At 41.4% G+C, this 24,404-nt stretch overlaps 4 protein-coding genes across 28 annotated transcripts in view; 2 read left to right on the forward strand and 2 right to left on the reverse strand.

Moving 5' to 3' along the window:
* Positions 1-409: 409 nt before the first annotated feature.
* On the reverse strand, positions 410-6,649 carry rexo4 (REX4 homolog, 3'-5' exonuclease). Its single transcript, XM_044014695.1, has 8 exons — positions 5,962-6,649; positions 5,523-5,857; positions 5,284-5,427; positions 3,643-3,836; positions 3,449-3,537; positions 3,286-3,360; positions 1,827-1,901; positions 410-1,650 (listed from the first exon to the last, which is right to left on the reverse strand). The coding sequence occupies exons 1-8, from the start codon at positions 6,169-6,171 to the stop codon at positions 1,510-1,512; spliced, it is 1,263 nt and encodes a 420-aa protein (XP_043870630.1). The 5' UTR covers positions 6,172-6,649; the 3' UTR covers positions 410-1,509.
* A 16-nt stretch (positions 6,650-6,665) lies between these two features.
* Positions 6,666-8,631, forward strand: LOC122759682 (phosphatidylinositol glycan anchor biosynthesis, class P). Its single transcript, XM_044014697.1, has 5 exons — positions 6,666-6,873; positions 6,966-7,050; positions 7,825-7,897; positions 8,039-8,157; positions 8,346-8,631. The coding sequence occupies exons 2-5, from the start codon at positions 6,969-6,971 to the stop codon at positions 8,459-8,461; spliced, it is 390 nt and encodes a 129-aa protein (XP_043870632.1). The 5' UTR covers positions 6,666-6,873; positions 6,966-6,968; the 3' UTR covers positions 8,462-8,631.
* A 152-nt stretch (positions 8,632-8,783) lies between these two features.
* On the forward strand, positions 8,784-10,476 carry si:dkey-197c15.6 (putative nuclease HARBI1). The gene is made up of 2 exons (XM_044014696.1): positions 8,784-9,587; positions 9,958-10,476. Exons 1-2 carry the CDS (start codon positions 8,909-8,911, stop codon positions 10,383-10,385), a joined length of 1,107 nt encoding a protein of 368 aa, XP_043870631.1. The 5' UTR covers positions 8,784-8,908; the 3' UTR covers positions 10,386-10,476.
* Positions 10,477-11,147: 671 nt separating this feature from the next.
* The window catches only part of LOC122759679 (receptor-type tyrosine-protein phosphatase H-like), a 34,713-nt gene continuing 21,456 nt past the window's right edge, over positions 11,148-24,404 (reverse strand). For 15 of the 25 annotated variants that reach the window (XM_044014670.1, XM_044014685.1, XM_044014674.1 and 12 more), the window contains 18 exons: positions 24,006-24,263; positions 23,577-23,834; positions 23,012-23,269; positions 20,560-20,817; positions 20,152-20,409; positions 19,068-19,322; positions 17,678-17,905; positions 17,141-17,404; positions 16,916-17,009; positions 16,770-16,817; positions 16,053-16,134; positions 15,857-15,947; positions 15,692-15,768; positions 15,381-15,515; positions 13,665-13,787; positions 13,408-13,568; positions 11,973-12,108; positions 11,148-11,779 (listed from right to left, as the gene is read on the reverse strand). In XM_044014670.1, coding sequence (XP_043870605.1) covers positions 11,654-11,779; positions 11,973-12,108; positions 13,408-13,568; positions 13,665-13,787; positions 15,381-15,515; positions 15,692-15,768; positions 15,857-15,947; positions 16,053-16,134; positions 16,770-16,817; positions 16,916-17,009; positions 17,141-17,404; positions 17,678-17,905; positions 19,068-19,322; positions 20,152-20,409; positions 20,560-20,817; positions 23,012-23,269; positions 23,577-23,834; positions 24,006-24,263 — 3,110 coding nt within the window. In that variant the 3' untranslated portion in view covers positions 11,148-11,653. The remainder of the gene's footprint in view (positions 11,780-11,972; positions 12,109-13,407; positions 13,569-13,664; positions 13,788-15,380; positions 15,516-15,691; positions 15,769-15,856; positions 15,948-16,052; positions 16,135-16,769; positions 16,818-16,915; positions 17,010-17,140; positions 17,405-17,677; positions 17,906-19,067; positions 19,323-20,151; positions 20,410-20,559; positions 20,818-23,011; positions 23,270-23,576; positions 23,835-24,005; positions 24,264-24,404) is intronic. The other 10 variants (XM_044014688.1, XM_044014678.1, XM_044014672.1 and 7 more) reach the window with 9 other exon arrangements.

Genomic DNA, 24,404 nt, shown 5'->3' on the forward strand with positions numbered 1-24,404 from the left:
CAGTTATGATTATTATTATCGTCATCACCCTTCTTTGAGTCCAAATCCCAGGAGTCTCTTCTTTCTTTGCTCTTGCTTGTAGACAAATAATTGTCACAGGGAACATTACACACACACACACACACACACACAGAGTAGTTTCACTGTGAACCTGTGGGAAATCCAGGAATTCTCTCTGTGTACCTTAATAAAACACTGTTGTATCAGCAGATGAGTCAGTACACTACACTACACTGAGATCTACACGGAGGTCTGTGTCTCTGCTTTCCTTTAACGCAGCATCTGACCCGGCTTCAAATAGAGCCTGGACGCTGCAGATCAAGAGCGTCTGCTTCATTTCAGCAAACCTGGGAAACGTCGACACTGCTGGCACAACACACGATTACTCACGAAGAATGACTGGCCTGGGTCAGATTGTATTCAGGACTTTATTAAATGAATGATTAACCGTTCCTTTTAACACTGAAAACTGGCTCCTTCACCTTGTGTGTTTGTCTTAGAATGAAAGGAGAAGGTGTCATGAGTCTGATGTCTGCAGAATGTGATCGACATCTGACCGAGAGCCCAGGGATTAGTTCTCCTGCAAGGTGAAAAAGCATAATACGTCCACAGCCCATACATTCCTTATTTATCGGGTGTATTTTCACCTTGAACCATCACATAAAGAAGACATTGTCGCTGCTGCAGCTCTCAGGTGTGGGTTGTTCGATCAGGCAGAAGAATCTTGTTCACTGATGGCAACATTATAGGAATCCAGGAAAATCAGCGTGTGATTCAACAGACGTGATGCATTTCGGTAATAAACTAAATTCAAAGTCCTGTTAGTGGCCAGAGGTGAGATATTATTTTATATCTACAGCTCTGGTGCAAATTAGTCCTTTTACTCACTATAATGTATTTACCACACTAGGTGACAAAAGTATACATTAATTCAAATGTTTTTAAAGTCATTGGAGGTCTGTGATTCTTCTTCATGTGGGACAGGTGGGCCGTGAGCCGGTGCCTCCTATTGATGAGCCACCACTGAACAAAACAGACAAATCAAACTGGTAAAATGATTAATGGGTGAGAAATGTAATATAGCTACAGAGAAATATCAAACAACCAGGCAAATCAAGTTATTCCAAAACAAAGATATGAACAACGAAAAAAAACAAAGAAAAGAAAAACAAGTCTTCAAAAACAACATGTCCCTACTGTACTTTGCTGTTGCCATCTTTATCGTTGTCTTCTTCTGCTCCAGCTTTATCCGCGTGCTCTGCATCTTCTTCTCTGTTTGTGGTGCACTTCTGTGACGGCATCACAGCGCCATGTACAGGTGTGGCACATGTACTACAGCGTTTCGAGGCATTTGAAGGCATTTCTTGAAATGATGCCATGTTTACGGAAGAGGGAAAGTTTCCTGTGTAAGTCTTCCACAGCAGGAGCCTGTGACGTCGGTCGTATTTTGGTCTTTCAAAAAATAAAGTCTGATCATCTTCCTCAGTTTTTCCTCAGGATATAATGAGATCATCTGCTCTTGGGCAACTTGGGTTTCCTCTGTTCACTTTTCTGGTCCGAGTCTTTGTTCTTGTGACTGGCTTTAATTTCTGCTTCCCACTGCTTTTTCACCATTGTGTAGAGCCTCATGGTGGCCTGTGCGTCTTGGACCTGGACAACAGTGTTTGCAAGAGGAGCAAGATCACACACAGATGATGGTTTTTTTTCCCCCTTTTCATAATTATTGTGTTTGTAGTTTGGGGCAACTATACATTAGTTACTTAGTTACAGATCTTATTGCCAAGAATAAATAAATAAATAGAGGTGTAGAGCTTTGTTTGACTTACAGATGAATGTTCGCCCTGCTGGACCTTCACGTTAAGGACTTCTTTGCAGAGGACTTTCAACGAGGGCCGGCCACTCTACAAGAGGAGAATCACATCATTATTGCTTAAATTTCAAGTCTGGGTCAAGGTCCTTCTACTGTACAGCAGTCACAATAACTGCACTATGTCATTGTGCACCTCTGTATTTCATGACGATAATGAGACGAACATGGATGTTAGATGACAAAAACATGACGAGACGTGTGCGAGTTTTCGATGACGAGACGAGAACGGACGGAAAAGTTAGTGTGTGGTCTGTCAGACGTTCAAAATGCAAGACATTTCTGCTTATTGTGCGCGTAATCTGTCAATTAAAACCTAAAAATTCTTTGGTCTGTGTTTGAAGGCGGGTCAGCTGGGTTGCGACATCGCCCCCTGGGGCCTGATTTACGTGGGCCGCTCCCCGCCGACAGTCGCGCCAGGGACAGAAGGACCCCGTTCCCCCGGGTCCGCCGACAACCCCAGGTAAGTGGGGAGGCCGGCGGGCGGGAAAAGCCGCAGCGGGTGCATATGTCCGCGGCCCCCGGGAAGGTTTCTGCTCAGACTAAGACTAAATCTTGAATGGCTACCAAATAAACACTGTTGAAAATCAAAGTCTATAACCTGTGATAGAAAAATGGACGATGAGTCAGAGCTTGCAAACGTGCATACATTAAAAAAGTGGTTGTATGACGTTGCTGAAGTGTTCGATCAAATCTCACGCCAGTTTGAAATCACCACAGTGTATGACTGTGTGGATAATTGTTATTAGATCATACTAATGCAATGTCCATTCACACAGACGTTAACAGACAGATAAATAATATATACTGAATGCAAAATGTTGAATTGTTATTGTTAAAATGATTGGATAGGATAATTATTATAATTATAATATACAGCCATATTATTCCGCACTTAAAAATTTATCTTAAGGTGAATTTCCTTTTTGTCGACAGACCAGGTGACATAATTACTTACAATTTCGACTGGAACTCCTTCCCCAAGTTTTCCCGTCGACATCCAACAAAATAATTGTAAGTATCTAACATTTGTCAGATTACTTACAATGATTTGAGCTGTCGTTCTAAAACTTAGCAGCCAATCACCAGGCAGCTTCCTCATCGCATCGCCAGAATCGCAAAAGGCTGATCATTGCAAACCAAAAATAAAATAATATAAAATATTTTTGAATGATTAAGTTGATATTTTATTTGAAATTTGCATTTTTGTTTCCTCAATTCAAAGACACAAATCTGATTCCATAAGCCAACGGAAGCAACTAACACAAGGCTTCAAGATGCATTCAAGACACCTCACCATTGCTGTACATCACAGCAAAGATCCCTTTTCTACAGTCCTGCTGTGGTGAATCCACAGGTTTTTAGGAGTCACATCAATGCAGTTAGTACACACAAGTTAGGCAATGTCATATGTTTACCTTAGCAATCTTTTTGAACGGTTTATACTTCTGAGTGTCCCGGATTTTCTTTTTGGGGTGATCCAAGAGTAAAATCTGAAACAAAATGTTCAACACTGGTGAAAATCTTCAAAAAAACTCACCAAAAAAATAGCCCTCTCTGAGATAATACACGTAGCTTTACCTTTAAATCATTGTGTATGGCATGCCCAACCACAATCCTGCCTCGCAGGATCTCTGCTACCTCCCTCTGGACGACCCTCACATCTTCTCCTGCAGTGACAAAAACATGGATAATTAAAGTTTAATTATAAATGATGACATTCTAGAGCAAGTAATAGAGTAACATGTTTCAGGTTCAGTTTTCTGTTGACTCACCATCTTTGATGTCCTCTGGTCGGATGCCACTGACGGCTGTCCTGTAGTCCGTCACCCTCTCTGTGGGTTTGACGTATTTGTCATAGATGCATTTCCCAAACTGATTCACGAGGGATGCGCGCGCCAAGATACTGTCTTCTCCGTCTGGACCAACTCCCACCATCTCACAATCAATCGCCACAGCTTTGGTGAGACTTTTTTTGGGTAAATAACAAGAGAGCGAGACAAGTCATTACTAGTATGGCAACATGCCTGGTGAGTTAAAGCTGAAAATAAACACTCTCTCTGCTTTTATTTTGAAAACGACATGTATAATGAAATCTATCTCTCTATCTACAGTATGCAACTGTACTATACTAGTGTTATACTACTAGTAGTGTTTCAATATCAGCATTGCCTTTATTTTCAGTATATGTTCATACAAAAAAATTAAAATGGCTTCTCTATAGCCGTGTTTCCACCATTGGTACAGTACGCATATTTCTGTGTTACCATTAGGAATAGTACCAAAATAACCAGCCCCTAATACTACAACTCCATACAGAAAAGGCCTCAGTCAAACCAGGTTTGACGAACCAGGGCCATTTTGCTGCAAGGTAACCGTGCTAGCCACTACTCCACCTTGTGGCCTTTTCTGAATTAATTAATAAAAATTTTCTGAAAATAATTTGGATGTGCTGTACATTGCAATGTTACTCCAAGCTCAGTTGGATAAATACAGCATAATTCATACATTTAAAATGACGTACTGCTGGTGCTAAACTGGAACAACTGGGACATGTTCGCTTCTAATCAAGCTCTAAAAAATGAAAACCTCTCAGGAATCTTCTCAATTCAGGAAAACAGAGGAAAAAACGGAGGAAAAAAGGATCACATTAATTCAGATAAACAGCTTTTTATAAGTGAAAGCAATGCCCTACTGTACCAACGGAAATTCAGTTCATATGTCTTTTAATCAAATGTCTGTCTAACAGGTTGCTTGACAGCCTTGGCAGGTAAATTACTGAAAGCATCACCATGTGCATTGGCAACTTTTACGTTGTTTGAATAAGAAATGCAATAGCTATATGGGTCAAATAAAAAAAACAGACACATACTGAACAGGCATGGAACTAGTGGTTATAAAAACACATTCAGGAATCTAAACCATCATTGAATACTTTATAATATTTATTGGTCTGTTGCTGGTCAAAACCTGAAAGTAAATATCAGCAAAAGCATTTTAGCTGAGTCATGTTATGGACTGCTAATTTCTTCTTGGTAGGAGCAGAATATTTGTTACATAGTGACGCTTGTTTAAAATTGCTTAAATGGCTCTTAAATGGCACAAATGTGTCGTTACCAGGTTCTTAGATTAAAAGATGTAAAATTATTGTATGTGACTGATATCAGTATCAGTAGATACCCGAGTTTGTGATATTAGTATCAGAGAGTTTGCCCAGCATTGTCGTCCCTGTGTACAGACAGGTTATATGTGCGTCAACGTTTAGAGTCATTTTATATGGATAAAGACATTTCCTAACTTGGTGCCATGTTTATACAAGGCCCTTAAATGGACATGGTGAGATTGTTTTTGGGGGGGACAATTTCGCGTTACCCTTTTTCAACTTTTTGTTAACTTTCTTCCTTGTCCTCACTCACCCCTCGAACGCTTTCTCCTTGACCAGAGCACTCTCTGTGTCCTTGGTTTGAATGTGCTGCTTTTTCCTCATGATGTCTGCTGCCTCTGATCCGACCGTTGCCTCGATGTCATCCGGGTCTACATCGTCAAACCACAGGTCATCTCTACGGGAGCAAAGAGCGACAAGATAAAAGTTAGTAGTCACAATTATTCCCGAGGTTAACATTGGCAGAGGTCATGAGTGTCGCGCTATATTTACTCTGTAAGTTTCTTCTCTGCAACCACAACCTTCTTTTTTTTCACCGTGTGCTCACTGCTTGAATTTCCACTGCTGCTTTTCCTTTTTGGAGCAATAGAGTGTTGTGATGGTGAGACGGCTGGAACCTTCGCATTGACATGAGCGTCCTTGGAAACAACACTGTCTGACGCAGTTTTCTGCTTCCCTTTTTTGCCAGTCTCTGTCTGCTTGGGACTGGTGTTTTTCTTAGAAATATTTAATGAAGAATTTTCTTTGGCCTCCTTTTTTTGAAGCGATCCAGTCCGGTTTGTCGATGTCACAGGCTGTTTCTTCTCCGGTTCACTGGCTTTTAAAATCTGAGCAGGATGAAAATAGTCAGCAATGTTATGGAAGTGACAGTAGTCGATATACACTACACACAGAGACAGCATAACAATACACACAGAGACCAAACTCTTACCTCTTGCAATGCTTTCCAGTTGGCAGAGAAGTGTTGAGCATCTTTTGGGGGTTCCACTTTCCGTTGGTTGTTTGGAGGAAACTTTTTAATTTTAACTTTGTCTTTAAACCAGAATTTCTTTTTCTTATTTACATTGTTGTTATTCTTTTCAGAAATCTGCTGTTGTACTTTCGCTGCAGGGTGTGTTTTCCTGGATTTTACATTTGACATGATGGCCACTTTTTGTGAAATAGTCGCTCTTACTTGCTGCCGAGTCTTAAACCGTCAGCCACGTTGGACCACCACAGACTTGTCACTTGGTTCCCAGTCGACGCTATGACGGGGTCCCGGTCAACGTTATCTCACTATGAAATGCTACGTTTAACGTGTAGCCACGCCAACAAATAATAACCGCTCAGATTTCTTAATTAACGTATTAAAACAAAAACAGCTGCCATTTATGTAAAGGACGTCAGGGGATCCAAAGCCATGCTGGACCGTTTACTTCCGGGCTGTGCAACAACTAAATGGGTCCACTCGAAATACGCCATAACCGGTCGTTGTATTACACATGCAACCATCAACAATTCGATGACAGCGGTGTCATTTTTATTACTCCAATGTATAGGTTCGATGGCATATTTATACGATTAAGTGTGTCTTTTTATCCTGTTTTTTTTTTTTTGTATTCCAGACCCGGAACACATAGTGTACGACTATTTGACACCGAACTGAATTTTGCGTCGGACAACACAGAAGGAATAGCCAACATATTTACATTATATATATATAAATGTATATGTTATTTGACATTTTTAGGTTATAAACCATACTTTTTCAAATACACTTTAACATATATGTTGCGCGTTTTGGGAAAAGGTTCTGTAAAGTTCTGCTTATGTGCAACGCTTAATGACGGAAACGTGTTTGTAGGTACGTGACTGTGTCTGAAGCTTTCTGTGGATTAACAGGCGTTCGTTTCTCCCTCGTGTCTCAATGTTGATGTTGTTGTGATGTGTTTTCAGATCATGGTGGAAAGCTCTCCCTCTCCTCTGCCTGAGAGAGCCATTTACGGCTTTGTTCTCTATCTCGGCTCACAGTTCAGCTTCTGTGAGTCTACCTTTTTTTCTCACACTTATCTTCCAATATCGATGACGTTTATAATAAATTTCATCATTACATGTTACGCACCCACCAATGCAACACTGCAATTATTTCAGTGAGTTTGTAACTTTTTAAATGAGGTTTCCGAGGCTCATACTTGAACCCAGACACGTATAACGTATAAGAGCTTTTAAAACACAATAACACAGTGTAATGTGTAGCCTACTTATAGCAGGATACAATAACTTATCCAGCATACACTTAAATTGTATGTTTATATATTAATGTCTATTTATTGACATTATCTGCATTACCTCCGCTTTAATGGCTGCTTTAGGGGCTCTTGGATTGTCTGCTGGGGAGAAATGAAGTATTATTAAATTGAGTGGAAAAACAATGGAAAACTTTACATTCATTCAGCTTAAAAAAGGAATAAAAGTCTTGCAATTTGTATTGCATGTGGTTAGATGAAAGCAGCATAAAACTATATAATTTTACAAGAAGATTAGCTCTCTTTACAAAACACAATTCAAAACAATCATAACAATAAAAATATGATGTTCTATGGGCCACCTGGTGGAGTAGTGGCTAGCACTGTCTCCTTTTGCGATGCGGTCTGAGGATGTGTTTCTGTGTGAAGTCTTCATGTATGTGTGGGTTTTCTCTGGGTTTTCTGATTTCTTAGGGATTAATTGTGACCGTGACCCTCAGGTAGGAAGATAATGCGGTACAAAATGTAAATGAATGAATTACACATGCTTTCCTTTCTCCTCTCCACAGTTCTGTATTGCCTGTGGGCTTTTGTACCTGAGAGGTGGCTTCATTCAGTAGGGCTCACTTACTGGCCTCAAAAGTAAGTTCAATGATACATCGGTTATCCAAGAACAATTGACTATTTCCCTCCCTTGACTGAACAGACAGCACACCTGAAAATGTAATGACAATGTACTACAAGCTCTCTGATTGTTCAGCTGAAACATTTTGTGTTGTGCAGATATTGGGCTCTTGCAGTGCCGATCTATCTGCTGGTTGCACTGATGATATGTGTGCTGTTGCTGTTTGGAGTGAACATGAACAACACGGCTCCACTCGACTCTGTGGACAATGTCACAGGTTAGGTAATTGTTTCTATGCTAAGTGTGACCTACTGGTACAAAATCACTATATAGCAACAATACAGTCTAAGAGTCTAAGGAACCAAGAACTGTTATCTATTGGGAAGAGTTCATTTGACTTTTATCGACTATTGTTTCTACATCTGTGTTAAATAAATGAACCTAATGACACCTCTCTGCCCCCAGATGTGTACGCAAGAGGCCAGATGACAGAAGATGACCAGAGGGAGAAACTACCGCGACTGAAAGATGTTTCCATCTCTGAAGTCAACAAAATGTTCTACTTGTCTCCCAAACGATGACGAGCAGAAACAGATTTTGGCTGGAGGCAGTGTTAACGACTTCATCCTTTGTTTTGACCTTATCCCATAATATTGGCTGTAATGTATCAATATTGTAACTGTTTTTGACTTTTTGTGCATAATTTAGATTTAAAATAAATAAATAATCTCTTTTCGATTCAATCTCATAATTTTGGTGTTATGTCGTATTTTTTTATCTAATGATTTTTTAAATGTTTTTCACCCCTGTCCACTAGATGGCGGCATATAGATTTATTTAGATATAGATTTGACTGGACCAGGGTTGTAGTCATTAGTACTCCACTGCAGAAGGTGGCGGTATGTTGTTAGCCGGCCGCCAACAAGAAGAAAGAAGGGGGGCGGTGGAGACGACATACAAACACTAATAGTGAAGAAAGAGCGTGTGTGTAGTTTCAGTGACACCACGGACATTAATAAGTGTCACGAATGGCCTTCGCTCTCCCAGTGTGGCTCGTGGTGCAGGAGGAGCTGCTCCAAAATGGCGCGGACGACTGTGGGACTCCGAGTTGCTTTGACGAATATGACGACGAAACTTTGTTCCAGCTCTTTCACCTCACCAGAACCTGCATCACTTTCATCACTGACTCCATCCGCCGCCGCATGAAGACGGTCACTGTGGAGAAAGTCGACCTGTCCGTGGACGCCATGGTGATGGTGGCGCTCAACTACTACGCGCAGGGAGTGTCGTCCCCCGTCGTGATGGACAGGGTCGGGCTCACGACCACGGACCGCGCGTCTTACATTATCGCCACGGTCTCGGGCATCATCGTGGGCATGTCCGACCAGTTCATCTTATTCCCACGGACCCGGGACGCGCGAGGTAAAGTCGCGTATCAGTTCGAGAGACTGAGTGGCATTCCTCACGTGGTTGGAATCCTGGCTCCGGCTCACTTCAAGATCAGAGCCTCTCCGTACGAGAAGAGCTCGTTCCGGTCTTTCGTCAACAGCCAGGGTTACACTTCTGTGGTGAGCCAGATCATCTGCGACTCTGAGGGCAACATCCTGAGCGTGGACAAGTGCTGCGTGGGCAGCACGTCCGAGCAGGAGATGTGGGAGTCATCAAGCGAAGGCAAAGACATCGAGAAGCAATTCAATTGGCTCGTTGGTAAGAAAACAGTGTTTCCCAACCCTGGTCCTCAGGGAACACTGGCCTGCATGCTTTAAATGTTGTTGCCCTGCTCCAGCACTGACGTAGAGACATTAGAACTAGGTAAGGGCATGAATATTCCATTATTCGTTTCCAATTGTATATCATAAATATTAGAATTGACTAAATGTCTCCTCATCATTACTTAATCAGCCTTTAAAACCAGCAGAGGACATCACAGAGGCCACATCTCAATATAAAATAACATAAACTTAAAATCTTCTGTCTTGTGTCAGGATATTGATATGATATATACCTTTAATGCTACATTTATTTATGGGAAAGACATTTTAATCGGCAGCTGCATTATCTTGTGTTTCTCTCCGAGGCGGTAAAGGTTACCACTTAAGCAGTCACATCTTGACTCCTCTGTCGGATCCTGTAAGCGACAGTGAGATTCGCTTCAACGTGGCCCATGAGCAGATCCTGGACATCATGCGGACGACCCTAGGCTCCATGAAGAGACGCTTCAGGTGTCTGATGCAACTTGGCTTTGCACAGGAAGCCACCTTGCACAGAAAGTGTAACATCATCAAGGCGTGCAGCGTCCTGCACAACATTGCAAAGAAGTTCTCGGTGCCTCCCCCACCTGCGGCTGGAAAAATCGAGCCACTGCATCCAGGCAAGCAGCATTCGGTGCCGTTAGAGATCTGTCCTGAGGCTGTGAAAGCCAGACAGAAAATCATCGATGAGGTCTTCTCTTCAGGCTCCAGCAGCCAGGAGCCACCGGGGGACAACATTACTGAGGAGGAGTGAGCGTCTGTTTGCTCCAGGAAGCAAGCAAGTTATCGCTGGTTTGAGAACTGTTTGAAGAGCTACAGTCTACCCTTTCAGCTGGTTAGCGTTAGGCTGTATCTGGTTAAGGTGGCAGCTGCAGGTTAGCAGGTCGATTCTGGGCAGTGCAGGGGATTTCTTTAATTGGAAACAACATTTATTGGGAATAAACTCGAAATTAAAAAAAAAAAATTAGGGTTGAGGACTTGCATAGTTGATTAATGTTATATTGTATCATTTTAATTTAGCTAAAACAATCCACTCTGCTGAAAATACAGTTTTAAAAACCATTCCTCAACCACTACTGACTGCAGAGCTATTGAGGCCACGCCTCCATATGCCCTGTGAATTCCTGTCACATGACATCACAGATTATTTCTACAAGAAAGAAGCCACATGTTGAGTCCAAATATGACAAAGTCATGTATGTTTTGATGATATTACGTCTATGATTTCAACTAGCAACTATTAAATCCAAGTGTTTACAGTAGTTAGCTAGCTGGTAAACCTGGTATGCTGTTGATTCTCCTGCCTTCTGCTGGATGCTGTTCTGTAACCATGTTTTTTTGTGTGCGTGCCTGTTATTTCTACCAAAGTCGGTTCTTTGGCTAAACCCTTAGCATGCATTTAGATTGAGGTGGTGCAGCAGTGAAAAGGGGCCCCCCTCAAACGATGTTTTACGTGCCACTTTCCTGTTTCTCATATACCATTTTTGCATTATATTTAAAAAAAATCACTCACTCATTTATCTTCTACTGCTTTATCCTTCAAGTGTAAATAATAAAAAGATAAATACTGGTGTTTGCTATGAACCACTCCTTAGCTCAACACACTGTGATCTCTGGATTACCCCTACTAACTCTTTTGTGCTGGAGTTGGAGGTAATTTGACAAATAATCCTGTTGAATGTTTGAATAGCATTTTACGCTTGGAGGGACCAATTTTTTTATGTCAAGTGCAGGTTGAATTTAGATTCATATGTTTTTGTTACAAAATGTTTTGTTTCTTGTACAGGCATTCTGATTTTATTTTTTTATTAAATAAATGTAAATAATCTAAACCCTGTGGTGATGCTTACTCTCACAATATTATTTAAACTAGCTATTTGGCAGATTGGAAGAATGAGAAAAATAACCTTAAGTGCACTTCAAGTAAATACAGTCCCTAAATATAAGTATTTATATTTATACAGTATTATAAGAATTAAGTGCAAAACAAAGCCTGTAGGGTTGAATATCGTGTGTCTGGGGTTAGCGAAGCTCTCTGAGGGCAGTGGCGTTGGCGTACATCATGTCTACATTCTCGTACACAGTGTCTTCAGTCTTATCTTGTTCCAGACAGTCCATGATGCACTGGTGCAGGAAAATATACTGCCACTGAAGAGAAAGAAAGTAAATAAATAAAGTTACTTAATGAACACATGAATGCCACAGAAAGACTTCTCACAAATGTGGATGTGTTCAAAATCATTTGTATTAACATGGGTACATTTAAGAACGAAAATGTGCAACTAACTGAGGAAACAGTCAAACAGCTTGGCCTGTAGTGGTGTAATATGACCCGTTTTACCTCCGTCTGCACCATGTGTGTTCGACTCTGTCTCATCTTGTGCACAACAGCATAGACGCTCACTGCATTGTTGTGGCCGAGCTGCTGCAGCAGCACATCCAGTGCAATTAGCGTGCCTGTCCTCCCCACTCCAGCACTAACACAGAGAGAACACAGCAACAGAAGCAGCTGATCATTGTGACTGTTACATGACGGGCAGTAAGGCTGCATAATATAATGTATTATATTAGGGACTTCTCCTTGAGTGTGCCTTACAGCACTAGAGATAATTAAACGGGAAACAAAGGTGCATGCAGGAAAAATAAGGGCTGTGGTTTAATTGACCAAAAATCAAAAAGTAAGAAACAGAAACTTTACATGACAGATATAATAACAGAAACGGAGACGGAATGAACCGAGCCAGAGGAAAGAAAAAGAAATAATGTGTTTGTTTACAGTTATATTTCATGCCGTTTCCGTGTGCATATTTAGCAACTTTACAGACCCCCTGTGACTGTTTAACTCTGTAACCCTAACCCCTGCAAATTGCTTTACAAAAAAAAAATGCAACTAGCAACAAACCTACCAACTTTCTGTCAAAAACGAAATACTTTATGAGAAGTAAATGCACAATTCTGCCACACAAGTGAGTGGAGGTGAGGATGTTCAGTGCAGCAGGCTGTGTGGAACAATCACTGATTTCTAAAAATGGGTTTATTTTATGTTATGATTCAACACTTTTTTCTCTAAAGATAGGACATGCTCAAGTGATACCTCGTGTCTTTTCAGACTGACTTTAGTATCTTTTCATTGACAGTAGTTGGTAAAACGGTCAACTATCTCCAAACACAAGACCATGAATGAGCTGGGAATATGACGTCATCGTTTTCCTAAAGTAGCGTTTTCTCTGTTGATATGGCAACATGAGGCCGGTGTTTTGAGATTTCACCTCCCCCTTTCAAGACGTGTGACCAATAGACACAGATCAAAAGGCCTCTGCGCTAATTGATAGACCTAACGATCCAGATGACTTATGCAGAGCAACAGAAAACCTGTCAACAAACGTGCTTGTTGTCATTTTCTAGGCGCGATGGCTATCTAGTTAAGGTGTCTTAAGCGAGAGCTCTGTAGAGTAAACTGCATAGGAGGGAAGCAACAGCCAAATCGAGAGACACTTGTTCTTCACGCCATGTTGGACGTACTATATACAAAAGCTGCTACACGTCGCTTCTCTGTCGTCATCACGTCAAATCTTCCTCTAGTGTGCTAGGGGAAAAGAAACATGTACAAAATGCCAACCGAGTCTGCCGGCCGTTTGAATTCGCTCGGCAGACTAGGCTGAGTTCACTCAGGGTACAGTTTTACTGGAATAAATGCTTCTCCACCCCTGCGCTGCTGCTGTACACACAAATTTGCTCCCCCAGTCAGGTCTGATAGTATTCCGTTTTTTCTGTACCTGCAGTGAACCACAGTTGGTGCTCCAGCCCCTTCTTTCTCCATGTGCGATCTCACCAGTCCTCTGAACTGGATCAGGGGGATAGTGCCCTCGGGGACTCCGTGGTCAGGCCAGGCTGTGAAGTGGAAGTGTATCACTGTGCGCTCCTCTGAGGAGTCGATCTGATTCACACAGAAGATTCACACAGAGGAGTGTTAAACCCAAAAGGTAGATGTCCTCAGTTCAAACAAAAACTAGATTTTAAAGGTGTTTCATACATGTTTCACACTAAATTCCCTCAATGTCCAGTAGGTTTCCTCTTGCTCAGATGTGATGGTGACCCGCACACCTTTGTAAAAGCGAGGCGTGCTGTCTTCAGGCCAGTAATGATCACACTTGGGCTAAGAAAAGGAAACATTAGAGGAAATATGTAATGACAATTTACAACAGTCTGCTGACAGTGTCCAGAGTCTGAAGCATGTTGACTTATTAACTTAAAGGGGAATTCTGGTATTTTGTTTCGACTTGGGCCCTGTGTTTATAAATGTGAATGGTACTAAACGTTTCATAATTGGTCCAGTAGATCACCTCAGACAGCAGCTGTGACAGCGGTGTAATCTTACAGCACACATACACATTGCCCACATTGTCTCTAGTATCGTTCAGGACAATCGCCTGTGCGCAAACGTGCGTGCATGAATGTGACAAGGAGAGCAACAGTGAAAGTGAGCGGATTTTAAAAGAACCAGTGAATGCATCACAGCCGGCGCTGTTGCCCTGTAAAATCACACTGCAGCCATCGCTGCCTGTTGCGGCTGCTGCCCGAGGCGATCCACTGTACCAATTATTACCCCTACTCTAAGTACTATTCACATACACAGCCACATTTATACACATAGGGCCCAGGTCGAAAAATACCTGAATTCTGTTACTTAACGCGATATAATATCCGAAATTGCCAGAATCATCACACATGAGAAAATGTAAGTTTGCGGACTCCTGGTTGGAGATCCCTGAATTTCAACAATGGATGAAGCCTGTTGCCGTGAACAACTGGGAGGCTTTTTGTATATATTGCAGAAAGATGATAAGCGTAGTCTCGATGGGCATCAACGCTGTTCAAACTTTGTTCCTTTCCAGTTTATGAGTTCCTTTGCATGGTTTTTCCTCTATAGATTTAATTGCCAACTAAAACTGTTGTGTAAGTTAAATTTGTGTTGCTGGTTACAGCTTGAAGTGGCAATAAGGTCTTAAAATATTTTGTGCACATCATAGTAGCAATTTCTCCTTCCTCTGAACAAATTGCAAATGCTTTTAGACATTTATCAGTTCCTTTCATACAATTCTTTGCTGTTTTATAACATCATTTGCTTATGTCATGTCAGTCAAAATGAACTATACTTATGGATGCTGAATAGTCGTTCCCAATAAAACTAATAGTCTTCATTTCATTGCTTGAGTCATTACATACAAAATTGTTGAACTGGTTATAAAATTCTGTCAAGCAAATTGTATACCTTTCTTTATCATTTTTCCTGGAAATGTCTCCTAAATTGGACAATTGCTCTCAGGTGAACTTCAGCTTTCACTCACGAATCGCCACTCCAGGAGATACTTTCCTCGCTGCATTGGGTGTGCCAGAATGATTTACCTATGTTGAGTTACAATATGTACTGTTATATTGTTCACATTTGTGCACAGCTGTATTTTTCTTTTGCACAATGCTGGAGAATTGCAAAGAGCATATACAGTAAAAATGTGAAACATACGTATTCAGTGTCTTGTACTCACTCCCCTAACTACAGCAATGTGTAACCTTACTGTAGTTTTCAAATGGCTGTACAAGTAGTGTATAGTGCTGTCTTGAGCATTTTCAGGTAGTATCACCGAGTTCTGACCTTTTTTTTTGCATTGGAAAACACTGAGAGCATAAACTGTCATAATGAAAATTTGACAAAGTGAAAAACTGTAAATCTTATAACCGGAAGACTCACCCGTCCTCCCTCAGTGCAGTTGGTTACCATGACGATGCCTTTCACCCGTTGCTCCCAAATCATCCTCCAGAAATCATTGACAGTGGAGGGCAGAGGACCCTGAGTGGCGATGAACTCTTTCTTGCTGTTGTAGCCCTGAGATAGACAGACAGAGAGACAGACAGACAGACAGATAGAAAGAAAACATTCAAACTCATGGATCTGCGATAAAAGTACATTATTATTATTAGTTTATTTAAAAGGGGACAGTGCAATTCACATAATTTCATATACTTTCTTTTTCAATGATATAGTCATCCAGTGATACCTACTGGAATGTAATTAGCATTAATGTAGTCAGACCTCCCCTTGGACTTGGATGTATTCAGCTTCACCCGAGACCAGTCATCTAGGATGAAACAGGTGAACACAGTTATGAGGAGATGCTTCAGTGACTCAGTGGAACACTGTCAGCGGTGTCGCAGTGCCAGACTTACACGGCAGGATGTTGTTGAAACGATTCTTTGCTTTGTTTCCAGGCAGGGTGCAGACTTTATGTTTCTGCGTTGTGCCAACAGGAGCAAGGCTCTGCATGGAATTGGCACGTCATTGACACAGAGGTCAACAGAAAAAACACATCGATACCTTATGATTTTATAATCTTACACAAAAACAAGAACATTTTTAATCCACCTTATATTCGTCACTGAAACCTCTGTTGTCATCAGCACTTAACCCGTGGTAGTGAGCTGGAAACGCTGATACATGTATAGGTCTGACAAAAATAAAACATAAACAGTTAAAATATCATATCAATGATTCATTCATTCATTGCATACGGCTTAATCCTCCACATAAGAGTTTGAGGACACAGGACACATGAAAAGGCAGGTACACCCTGGACAGGTCAGCAGTTAATCACAGGGCTAACATTTAGAGACCATTTAATGAAAAGAGAAATAAAAAACAATACACATATCACAGGGAGAGGGAGACAGAGACACACACAGGGAGAGAGAGACACACAGAGAGAAAGACACATACACACAGGGAGAGAGAGACACACAGAGAGAAAGACACATACACACACACGGAGAGAGAGACACACAAGGAGATAGAGACACACAGGGAGAAAGAGACAGAGAGAGCGAAAGACACACACACAGAGAGAGAGAGACACACAGAGCGAAAGACACACACACAGGGAGAGAGAGACACACAGAGAGAAAGACACACACACACACACACGGAGAGAGACACACAGAGAGAAAGACACGCACAGGAGAGAGAGACACACAAGGTGAGAGAGAGACACACACACAGGGAGAGAGAGACAGAGAGAGAGATAGAGACACACACACACACACACACACACACACACACGGAGAGTGTGATTATAGGTTTATTTACTTGTAACTTCTGTGGACGCCTTTGGATCCACCATAGAGTTTCTTGTTTCTATTGTGGGGAAAGAAAAGAAACAGTAGATGTTCACTGCCAGATTCCATTAGTGTTAGATATTAAAGCTGCAGTGTTATGTTAGCGGAGGTACCTACCTGATTAAATTTGGTCTTTTATAAATAATGACGACCACCAGTAATACCAGGATACAGAAAAGCAGCACACCGAGTGATGCTCCAGCAATGACTCCTACAGGGATTCAAATCTGAGTTCAGTATCTTTACCTTTATGTTTTCCACTAATAGGAATTTTATGATGGAAGATAAATGGTAAAAAGTTGGAAAAAAATAAGGAGATCAGGAAAAGAAATTTTTACTTACCCCTTGGATCGGTAGCACATGAAAAAACAACGGGGTCAGAGCGCCTCACAGTCCCAGACAGTGACACTAAAGATACAGTGTATGTTTGGGCAGGAAGGAATCCGTGTATTGTTGCATGCTGCTCCCCATTTTCAGGAAATGTGTGACTTTGCTCGGACACAGTCACCTCCACTGCAGTCCACAAGCCATAAGGTTTATTCCACACAATATTGATGGAATAGCCAGCATTCCAGTACTCACAGTGAGCACTCAAGGTTGGAGGAACTGATTGGAAACAAGTGGAAAAATGTATTTACTGTCACAAACAAGAATTCACGCTGCATGAATGAATTACATGCATTGTGTAGTATTGACATATTTGATGCATCATGTGTTATGAGTTATAATTTCCTAGCACGTTTGTGCCTAAATCTAACCCCATTCAAAACCAGGACATGGTTTTCATTTCATCCATATGAACTACAAATGCATCAAACATAGTCGTGTTATTCAGTGTTATTATTTTTGGTGAGTCACAGTATTTGCAGTTGTACTTACGGATGGTTAGATTGTGGCGACACTGTTCAAAGGATGTAGAATGTTTATTGTACACGAGACACACTTCGTAAGTTGCACCAGGGTAAAGGCCAGTGAAGGACACATTGCTACCTTCAGGACTGACATGGGTTTGGTTATAAGAGGCTGTGGCGTTTGAGAATAAACCTTGAACATTCCCTTGGATCGATGTGTTAGTCAAGTGCCAGAACACATTTGCACAGTCTATGGCTGAAATGAATAAGAACAAACTGTTAGTGAAGACAAATTGTAAAGGGATAGTTATTTACTTCCACTTGTGATTTTATGAGGTATAGAGATGGGATTTATGGCTCTTTGAAGGGAGCTATTTTGGATGTTTGTATAAAATGTGTCTTAGTGTAAATAAAGCTCTTTTGACTTGTTAATCATGCAACACCTTTATATTTATGGCACAATAAAAGACTAAGCAGGCTAGAATAAACTTCCATGCAGAACTATACTAAACTAAAAACATATTATATCTAGAAAAAACCTTTCTGACTCTCCGCAGTCCGCACCCAATTGGCACCCCAGGCTCCTCCCCTTGTTGTGCATGCTCTCCGCCTCAGTGGAGTAGCAGGAGGAGCTTGTGTGTGCATGCTGTGTGCGTGACAGCGGTTTTAAAAAAAAAAGAAGAAAAAAGAAGAAGAAGAAGAAGAACGGCTCTCAACTGTGACTCGGTTCCTCATCGCTCGTGTTAAAGAGTCATTCAATAGATTTGGTTCGTTCGTGAACATCACAACTCGAATGAGGTATGACACTGAGTCTCAGCAAATAAGATCTACGCCTGCCAAACTCTGACATTTCGTAATCTTAAATCTCAAGAATATATCTTGATCACTTAATCTCATTGTTACAAAGGCCTTTGGGAGAGGAAAAGTCCATGAGAACAATCTATTTTTAGGGACACAGAAGCTGCTGGTTTATTGTTGTCACTGAAGTAAAGTTGAACAAAGGATTTGGAACACCAGTCACTAAATTTGTACTTATTGATGAAGGCAGCAGAGGATTAAGTTTGTCCTGTCTTTATGTAGAATTGCTGATTTTGTAGAAGGTTTTGGTGCGATTTACAAACTTCATTATCAGCCAGATCCTCTATGCTTCTCACTCTCTCTGGGTCACCACAATGGACCATCGGCTTTTTCAGTGATCCACATATTAGATTTAGCAGTGCCTCCCATGTTCAGTGGTACTCCAGCCCTTGAGCTGTTGGGATTCAAACTGGCAACCCTATGGGTTCCTTTGCCACTAGGCCGTGGGCAGCTCGGCCAATAGCCAGATGAAGTGAAGTCTCAGGTTTGGACATCAGGTGTCAGTACATCATACAAAAACAGTGTGTGCCATTTTAAGGGTGTAGGTCATCATCATATACCTGTTACTGTGAAGCCTGTATAAGCAGTACTGTTGAGTCCGGAGAACATTGTGGTCACACTGAAGGGATACTCTGTCCCAGGTTTCAGAGAAGTGACTGAAGAGGACAACTCTAAGGAATTGTCTGGGCTCACGGTCACATCAAGGCCATTGATCTGAAGCAAGTAGCTCCAGTCTCTATTCACACCATCCCACTTCAGAGTCACTCTGGTCACTGAACGTTCACTCACTGTGACCAAAGACGCCGCTGGAGGAACTGATGAAAAAAGAAAGAATGAATGAATGAATTCATATTCACACACAACCACACACACTGATTCAGAAGCTGAAAGGGGAACGACAGTGAAGAGTTGAATTAGTCTCAGTTACTTAAAGGAATACTTCACTGATTTGCATTTATCTTTGTATTACTAGAATAGGGGTAGTATTTTTGAAAGACTGTGCTTCCCAACCTCAGTTTCCCATGAGTTGAGAAATATCTTCCTTCTTTTCTTTGTTATGTGCTCACCAGTGACACTTGGTCCTGTTAGCGTAACTGTTAGCAAAGATGGCAGACACTGTTTACATTCTGGTCCCACGGAATTAGTGTTTAAAAGCTTACTGTCCTCAGTGTGCCCCAACCGCATCGTGTCGCCAGGGCGGGGAGCGGCCCACTTAAATCGGGCGCCAGGAGTCGGCAGCAACGTCGGCAACCCACCTGACCCGAGGTTTTAATTGACAGATTACACGCACAATAAGCAGAAATGTCATGCATTGTGAATGCCCGACAGACCACCCACTCACATTTACGTGCCATTCTTGTCTCGTCATCGTCACTGTTGACTAAAACAACGCTGCGGGAAAGGGTTGAAGTGGGCAAACACGGCTGAGGCCACCATAAAAACCATGGACTAACCCACGAGTAACCCATATTGTCAGCCTAAATAAAATCCTTATCCACATGGACATGTTGGCTGGGTAGCTGAGAGGGAAGAAAGTTTGTTTTTTTCCTTTTTGTGGTATGTGTTGTTGTCATTTTATAGGGATTGATTGTGTTAATATGTGCCAGCCTTTATAAAACATACCTGAATGTAAAAGCATCTTACCAGTGGCTGCAGTGAGGTTTACTCCACTGCTCCTGAAGTTTTCAAACACAGTGAAGAGACTGAAGTCATATTTAGTTCCACTGCTGAGACCTGAGATTGTCTGTGTCACGTATACATTTCTCTCTGATGCAGTGACGTTTATCTCTCGTCCATTGAACACTAGAGTGTAACTGTGGATGTTTCCCACTTTTTTCCACTGCAGAGTTACACTGGTCTCATTCTGTCCCACTGATGTAAACTCCTCTGTGATGCCAGGGACTGGAATGTAAAAAGACATGAAGGGGACACCGATTTATAAAATGACTGATTTTTCACAATAATGTTTGATTCCATTCATTTATTTCATCACAATTTTCATCGCAAAATCAGTTCCTGGACTTTGCCTGTGATGGAGTAAAAGCATCTTACCAGTGGCTGCAGCGAGGTTTACACCACTGCTCCTGATGTTTTCAAACACAGTGAAGAGACGGAAGTCATATTTAGTTCCATTGCTCAGATCTGGGATTGTCTGTGTCACATGTTCATTTCCGTCTTGTGCAGTGACGTTTATCTCTCGTCCGTTGTACACCAAAGTATATGTGGAGAACTGTTGAACTTTTTTCCACTGCAGAGTTACACTGGTCTCAGTCCGTCCCACTGATTTAAACTCCTGTGCGTTTCGAGGGGCTGGGATTAAAGGAACAAGTTATTGCAAAATTGAATATCAAGAATATGTTCCTCACCCCTATCTCTCTGTTTTCCGTGGTCACATGTAGGTGTGTCCTGATTCTTGATGAGGTAGAGCGGTAAGATGAAGTGTGAGGGTTAACTGGTCCTTCTAAACATTTTACAGGAGCACACATCAAACGGGGCACACACAGTGGAGTTGCGGCTAGCACTGTTGCCTAGCAGCAAGAAGACACAGATTTGTGACCTGGTCTGAAGAAGGGGCCTTTCTATACAGATGCTCCCCCACTGAGAGGGTTTTGTCCAGGTTCTCTGGTTTTCTCACACAGTCCAAGAAATTGTAGGAGTGAATTGTTGTTGGACGGATGGACTGGGATGTACTTTTGCCCTGTGTCAGCTGAGATTGGCACCAGCAACCCTCATGTGGAGGATAAAGTGGTTCGACATTGAATTAATGAACACTTTAATGAAGAAATTCTGCCCATTCCTCTATTGTCTACCCACAATCCTCCGCATAATGGTTGTGTGACGCCCAGCCACGTGTGGTCACATTGTGTCATTTATTTTTGCATGTTTGTTATAATTTGAATGTGGATTTCACAGTAACAGAACCTTTGTTGTAAAATTATACCAATTTTCGCCACAAGGGGGCTCCGCCTCCCAATGAGATGGAATGGTGTGGCGACAGTGAGCTCTCATCTTTAGTCTGGCTGAAGCGAAGGAAAGCGACACACAACCTGTTGCCAGTCTCATTGTTTTTCCTGTTTCTACAGGTTAATAAAGAATAATATAAGGATAACAATAATAATAATAATATCGGCATAATATTCGATTCACTTACTTCCTGTGTATATCAAGGGTTTAGTAATAGTTGAAGCGAGTAGTGTGGTTAAAAAGCCTCAGCTAATGTTGCATTAGCTAGTTTAACTTTTAAGCATGTGTATTTTATTTCTGCATTTATGTCTTATTTTAGGGCTCCTCCATGACGATGGTGTACAAGGCTTCTGTTATGTCAGAAATTAGTGTGTTTTGCATTTGAAATTTCTATATATGTATTGCCTTTCAAGCCAGTTATCTGGAATTTCCTTTGCACATGTGTTTTGATTTCATTTGTTTATGAAGACTCAAGCACATGTATATCGTGTTAATTATTATTGTTTGTTGAAAGGTGGATATTGCTGTGTTGACAAGTACGCATTAATACAAAGTTATAGTACATATGTAAACGTAAATAAAGTCTGGCTGAAGTGAGAGAAAGAGACACACGACCTGTTGCCAGTCTCATTGTTTTTCTGTTTCTACAGGACTCACACCCGGGGCCTGTTACTGTTGAAAGGCCTCTGGAGCTAGTCTCGGCTAACACAGGGTGAAAGGTGGGGGTCACACCCTGGACAGATTGACATTCTGTGGCAAACATTGAGAGACAAACAGCCATTCACCCTCAACTACAGTAAGACAAATGCAACACACTCACACAGAAAGGTTTGTAATGACCTGAGTTTGCTGTGGTGAAGGTCAGAGAGCGAAAAGAGTCATGAACGGGAAATATGGGAAAAGGGAAAATGTGAAAGAACACAGGAAATTGCTGGAGAGACTGACAAGGAGTGACTGCTGCGGAGCTGCTTATGTGCTGCCTGAGTAATTAACGACAGGTGGAGGTGGTTGAGTTGATGAGGGGGTGTGGCAGTGTGAGTGGAAAGTACAATACTCTCCCAATTTGCATGTTTTTGGGCTGTGGGAGGAAACCGGAGAACCAGGGGGAAAACATATGAACACCACACAGAAATGCCCTTGGTCAAATCGGGATCGGACCTGGTTGTAAGGAAACAATGTAAGCCACCGCACCACCATGTGGCTTACCCCCCCTATGTGTGGGAGTATGAGTGAGAGTGTGATGGAGAGTTGAATCTCTGGTAAAACATGTTGCATCTGCTTATGTGATCATGTCCCATGTAAAGTTAGTTTTAACCATGACACGTAACTCAGTTCCAAGAAACAAGGAGCCAAGGGTGGAGGAAGGGATAAGAATTAAAAATGGGATTTGGTCTCTAATCTAATAAGACTGGCTCAGCATACAGAGATGTGATGCTAAACATTTATTATTTTAATAATGTGAAGATGAAATTTAAACATTTTAAACATGCCTACTGCAGCTTTAAATTTGAGACATAGCCACAGAGTAAAAGCATCTTACCAGTGGCTGCAGTGAGGTTTACTCCACGGCTCCTGATGTTTTCAAACACAGTGAAGAGACTGAAGTCATATTTAGTTCCACTGCTGAGTTCCGAGATTGTCTTTGTCACATATTCATTTTCCTCTGATGCAGTGACGTTTATCTCTCGTCCATTGAACACTAGAGTGTGACTGAGGATGTTTCCTACTTTTTTCCACTGCAGAGTTACACTGGTCTCATTCTGTCCCACTGATGTAAACTCCTCTGCATGTAGGGGGGCTGGAATTATTCCATAAGAAAGAACATGTTATTAAAAATTATGATGTTAAAATCAACATCATACGTTCAGTATGCTGTATTTTATGTACTGTTTCCCTGAAGTAAAAGAAAATATTATGAAGTTATCAGCAATGAGGCTGCGTACACAGAGCACTGTCTGCTTTGGACTGAACCTCATAAAACCAGACTTAAAATACCTCAACTGAAACATGTTACATACTCAGTTCTTCCTGTCATGAGAACATAAAATGATGTATTTAGTGTTATTTTGGCTTTCATACATCTTCACAGGGTAAAAGCATCTTACCAGTGGCTGCAGTGAGGTTTACTCCACTGCTCCTGATGTTTTCAAACACAGTGAAGAGACTGAAGTCATATTTAGTTCCACTGCTGAGACGTGAGATTGTCTCTGTCACATATACATTTCCGTCTTGTGCAGTGACGTTTATCTCTCGTCCATTAAACACTAGAGTGTAACTGAGGATGTTTCCCACTTTTTTCCACTGCAGAGTTACACTGGTCTCAGTTTGTCCCACTGATTTAAACTCCTCTGTGTTACGAGGGGCTGAAATGTAAAAAGACATGAAGAGGACGCTGATTTATAAAAGAACAGATTTTTCACAATAATGTTTGTATAATGTTTCATTCAATTCATTTACTTCATCACAATTAAACAGAGTGAGCAATTTCTATCAGTTCTTAGATTTTGACCTATGATGGAGTAAAAGCATCTTACCAGTGGCTGCAGTGAGGTTTACTCCACTGCTCCTGATGTTTTCAAACACAGTGAAGAGACTGAAGTCATATTTAGTTCCACTGCTGAGACCTGAGATTGTCTCTGTCACATATACATTTCCGTCTTGTGCAGTGACGTTTTTCTCTCGTCCATTGAACACTAGAGTGTAACTGAGGATGTTTCCCACTTTTTTCCACTGTAGAGTTACACTGGTCTCAGTTTGTCCCACTGATTTAAACTCCTCTGTGTTACGAGGGGCTGAAATGTAAAAAGACATGAAGAGGACGCTGATTTATAAAAGAACAGATTTTTCACAATAATGTTTGTATAATGTTTCATTCAATTCATTTACTTCATCACAATTAAACAGAGTGAGCAATTTCTATCAGTTCTTAGATT

The sequence above is a fragment of the Solea senegalensis genome, linkage group LG18 (assembly GCF_019176455.1).
Source record: "Solea senegalensis isolate Sse05_10M linkage group LG18, IFAPA_SoseM_1, whole genome shotgun sequence".
NCBI lineage: Eukaryota > Metazoa > Chordata > Actinopteri > Pleuronectiformes > Soleidae > Solea > Solea senegalensis.

What these genes read in the sequence shown, in the direction of transcription:
- rexo4 (XM_044014695.1), bottom strand. Translation starts at nt 6,171, where the DNA reads ATGTCAAATGTAAAATCCAGGAAAACACACCCTGCAGCGAAAGTACAA. An exon ending in CCATACACAATGATTTAAAG is followed by an intron (nt 3,361 to 3,448) that starts GTAAAGCTACGT and finishes ATTTTGTTTCAG; the next exon opens with ATTTTACTCTTGGATCACCC. An exon ending in AGCAGGGCGAACATTCATCT is followed by an intron (nt 1,651 to 1,826) that starts GTAAGTCAAACA and finishes ACTGTTGTCCAG; the next exon opens with GTCCAAGACGCACAGGCCAC.
- LOC122759682 (XM_044014697.1), top strand. Translation starts at nt 6,969, where the DNA reads ATGGTGGAAAGCTCTCCCTCTCCTCTGCCTGAGAGAGCCATTTACGGC. An exon ending in CTCACTTACTGGCCTCAAAA is followed by an intron (nt 7,898 to 8,038) that starts GTAAGTTCAATG and finishes TGTGTTGTGCAG; the next exon opens with ATATTGGGCTCTTGCAGTGC. An exon ending in CTCTGTGGACAATGTCACAG is followed by an intron (nt 8,158 to 8,345) that starts GTTAGGTAATTG and finishes CTCTGCCCCCAG; the next exon opens with ATGTGTACGCAAGAGGCCAG.
- si:dkey-197c15.6 (XM_044014696.1), top strand. Translation starts at nt 8,909, where the DNA reads ATGGCCTTCGCTCTCCCAGTGTGGCTCGTGGTGCAGGAGGAGCTGCTC. An exon ending in GCAATTCAATTGGCTCGTTG is followed by an intron (nt 9,588 to 9,957) that starts GTAAGAAAACAG and finishes TTTCTCTCCGAG; the next exon opens with GCGGTAAAGGTTACCACTTA.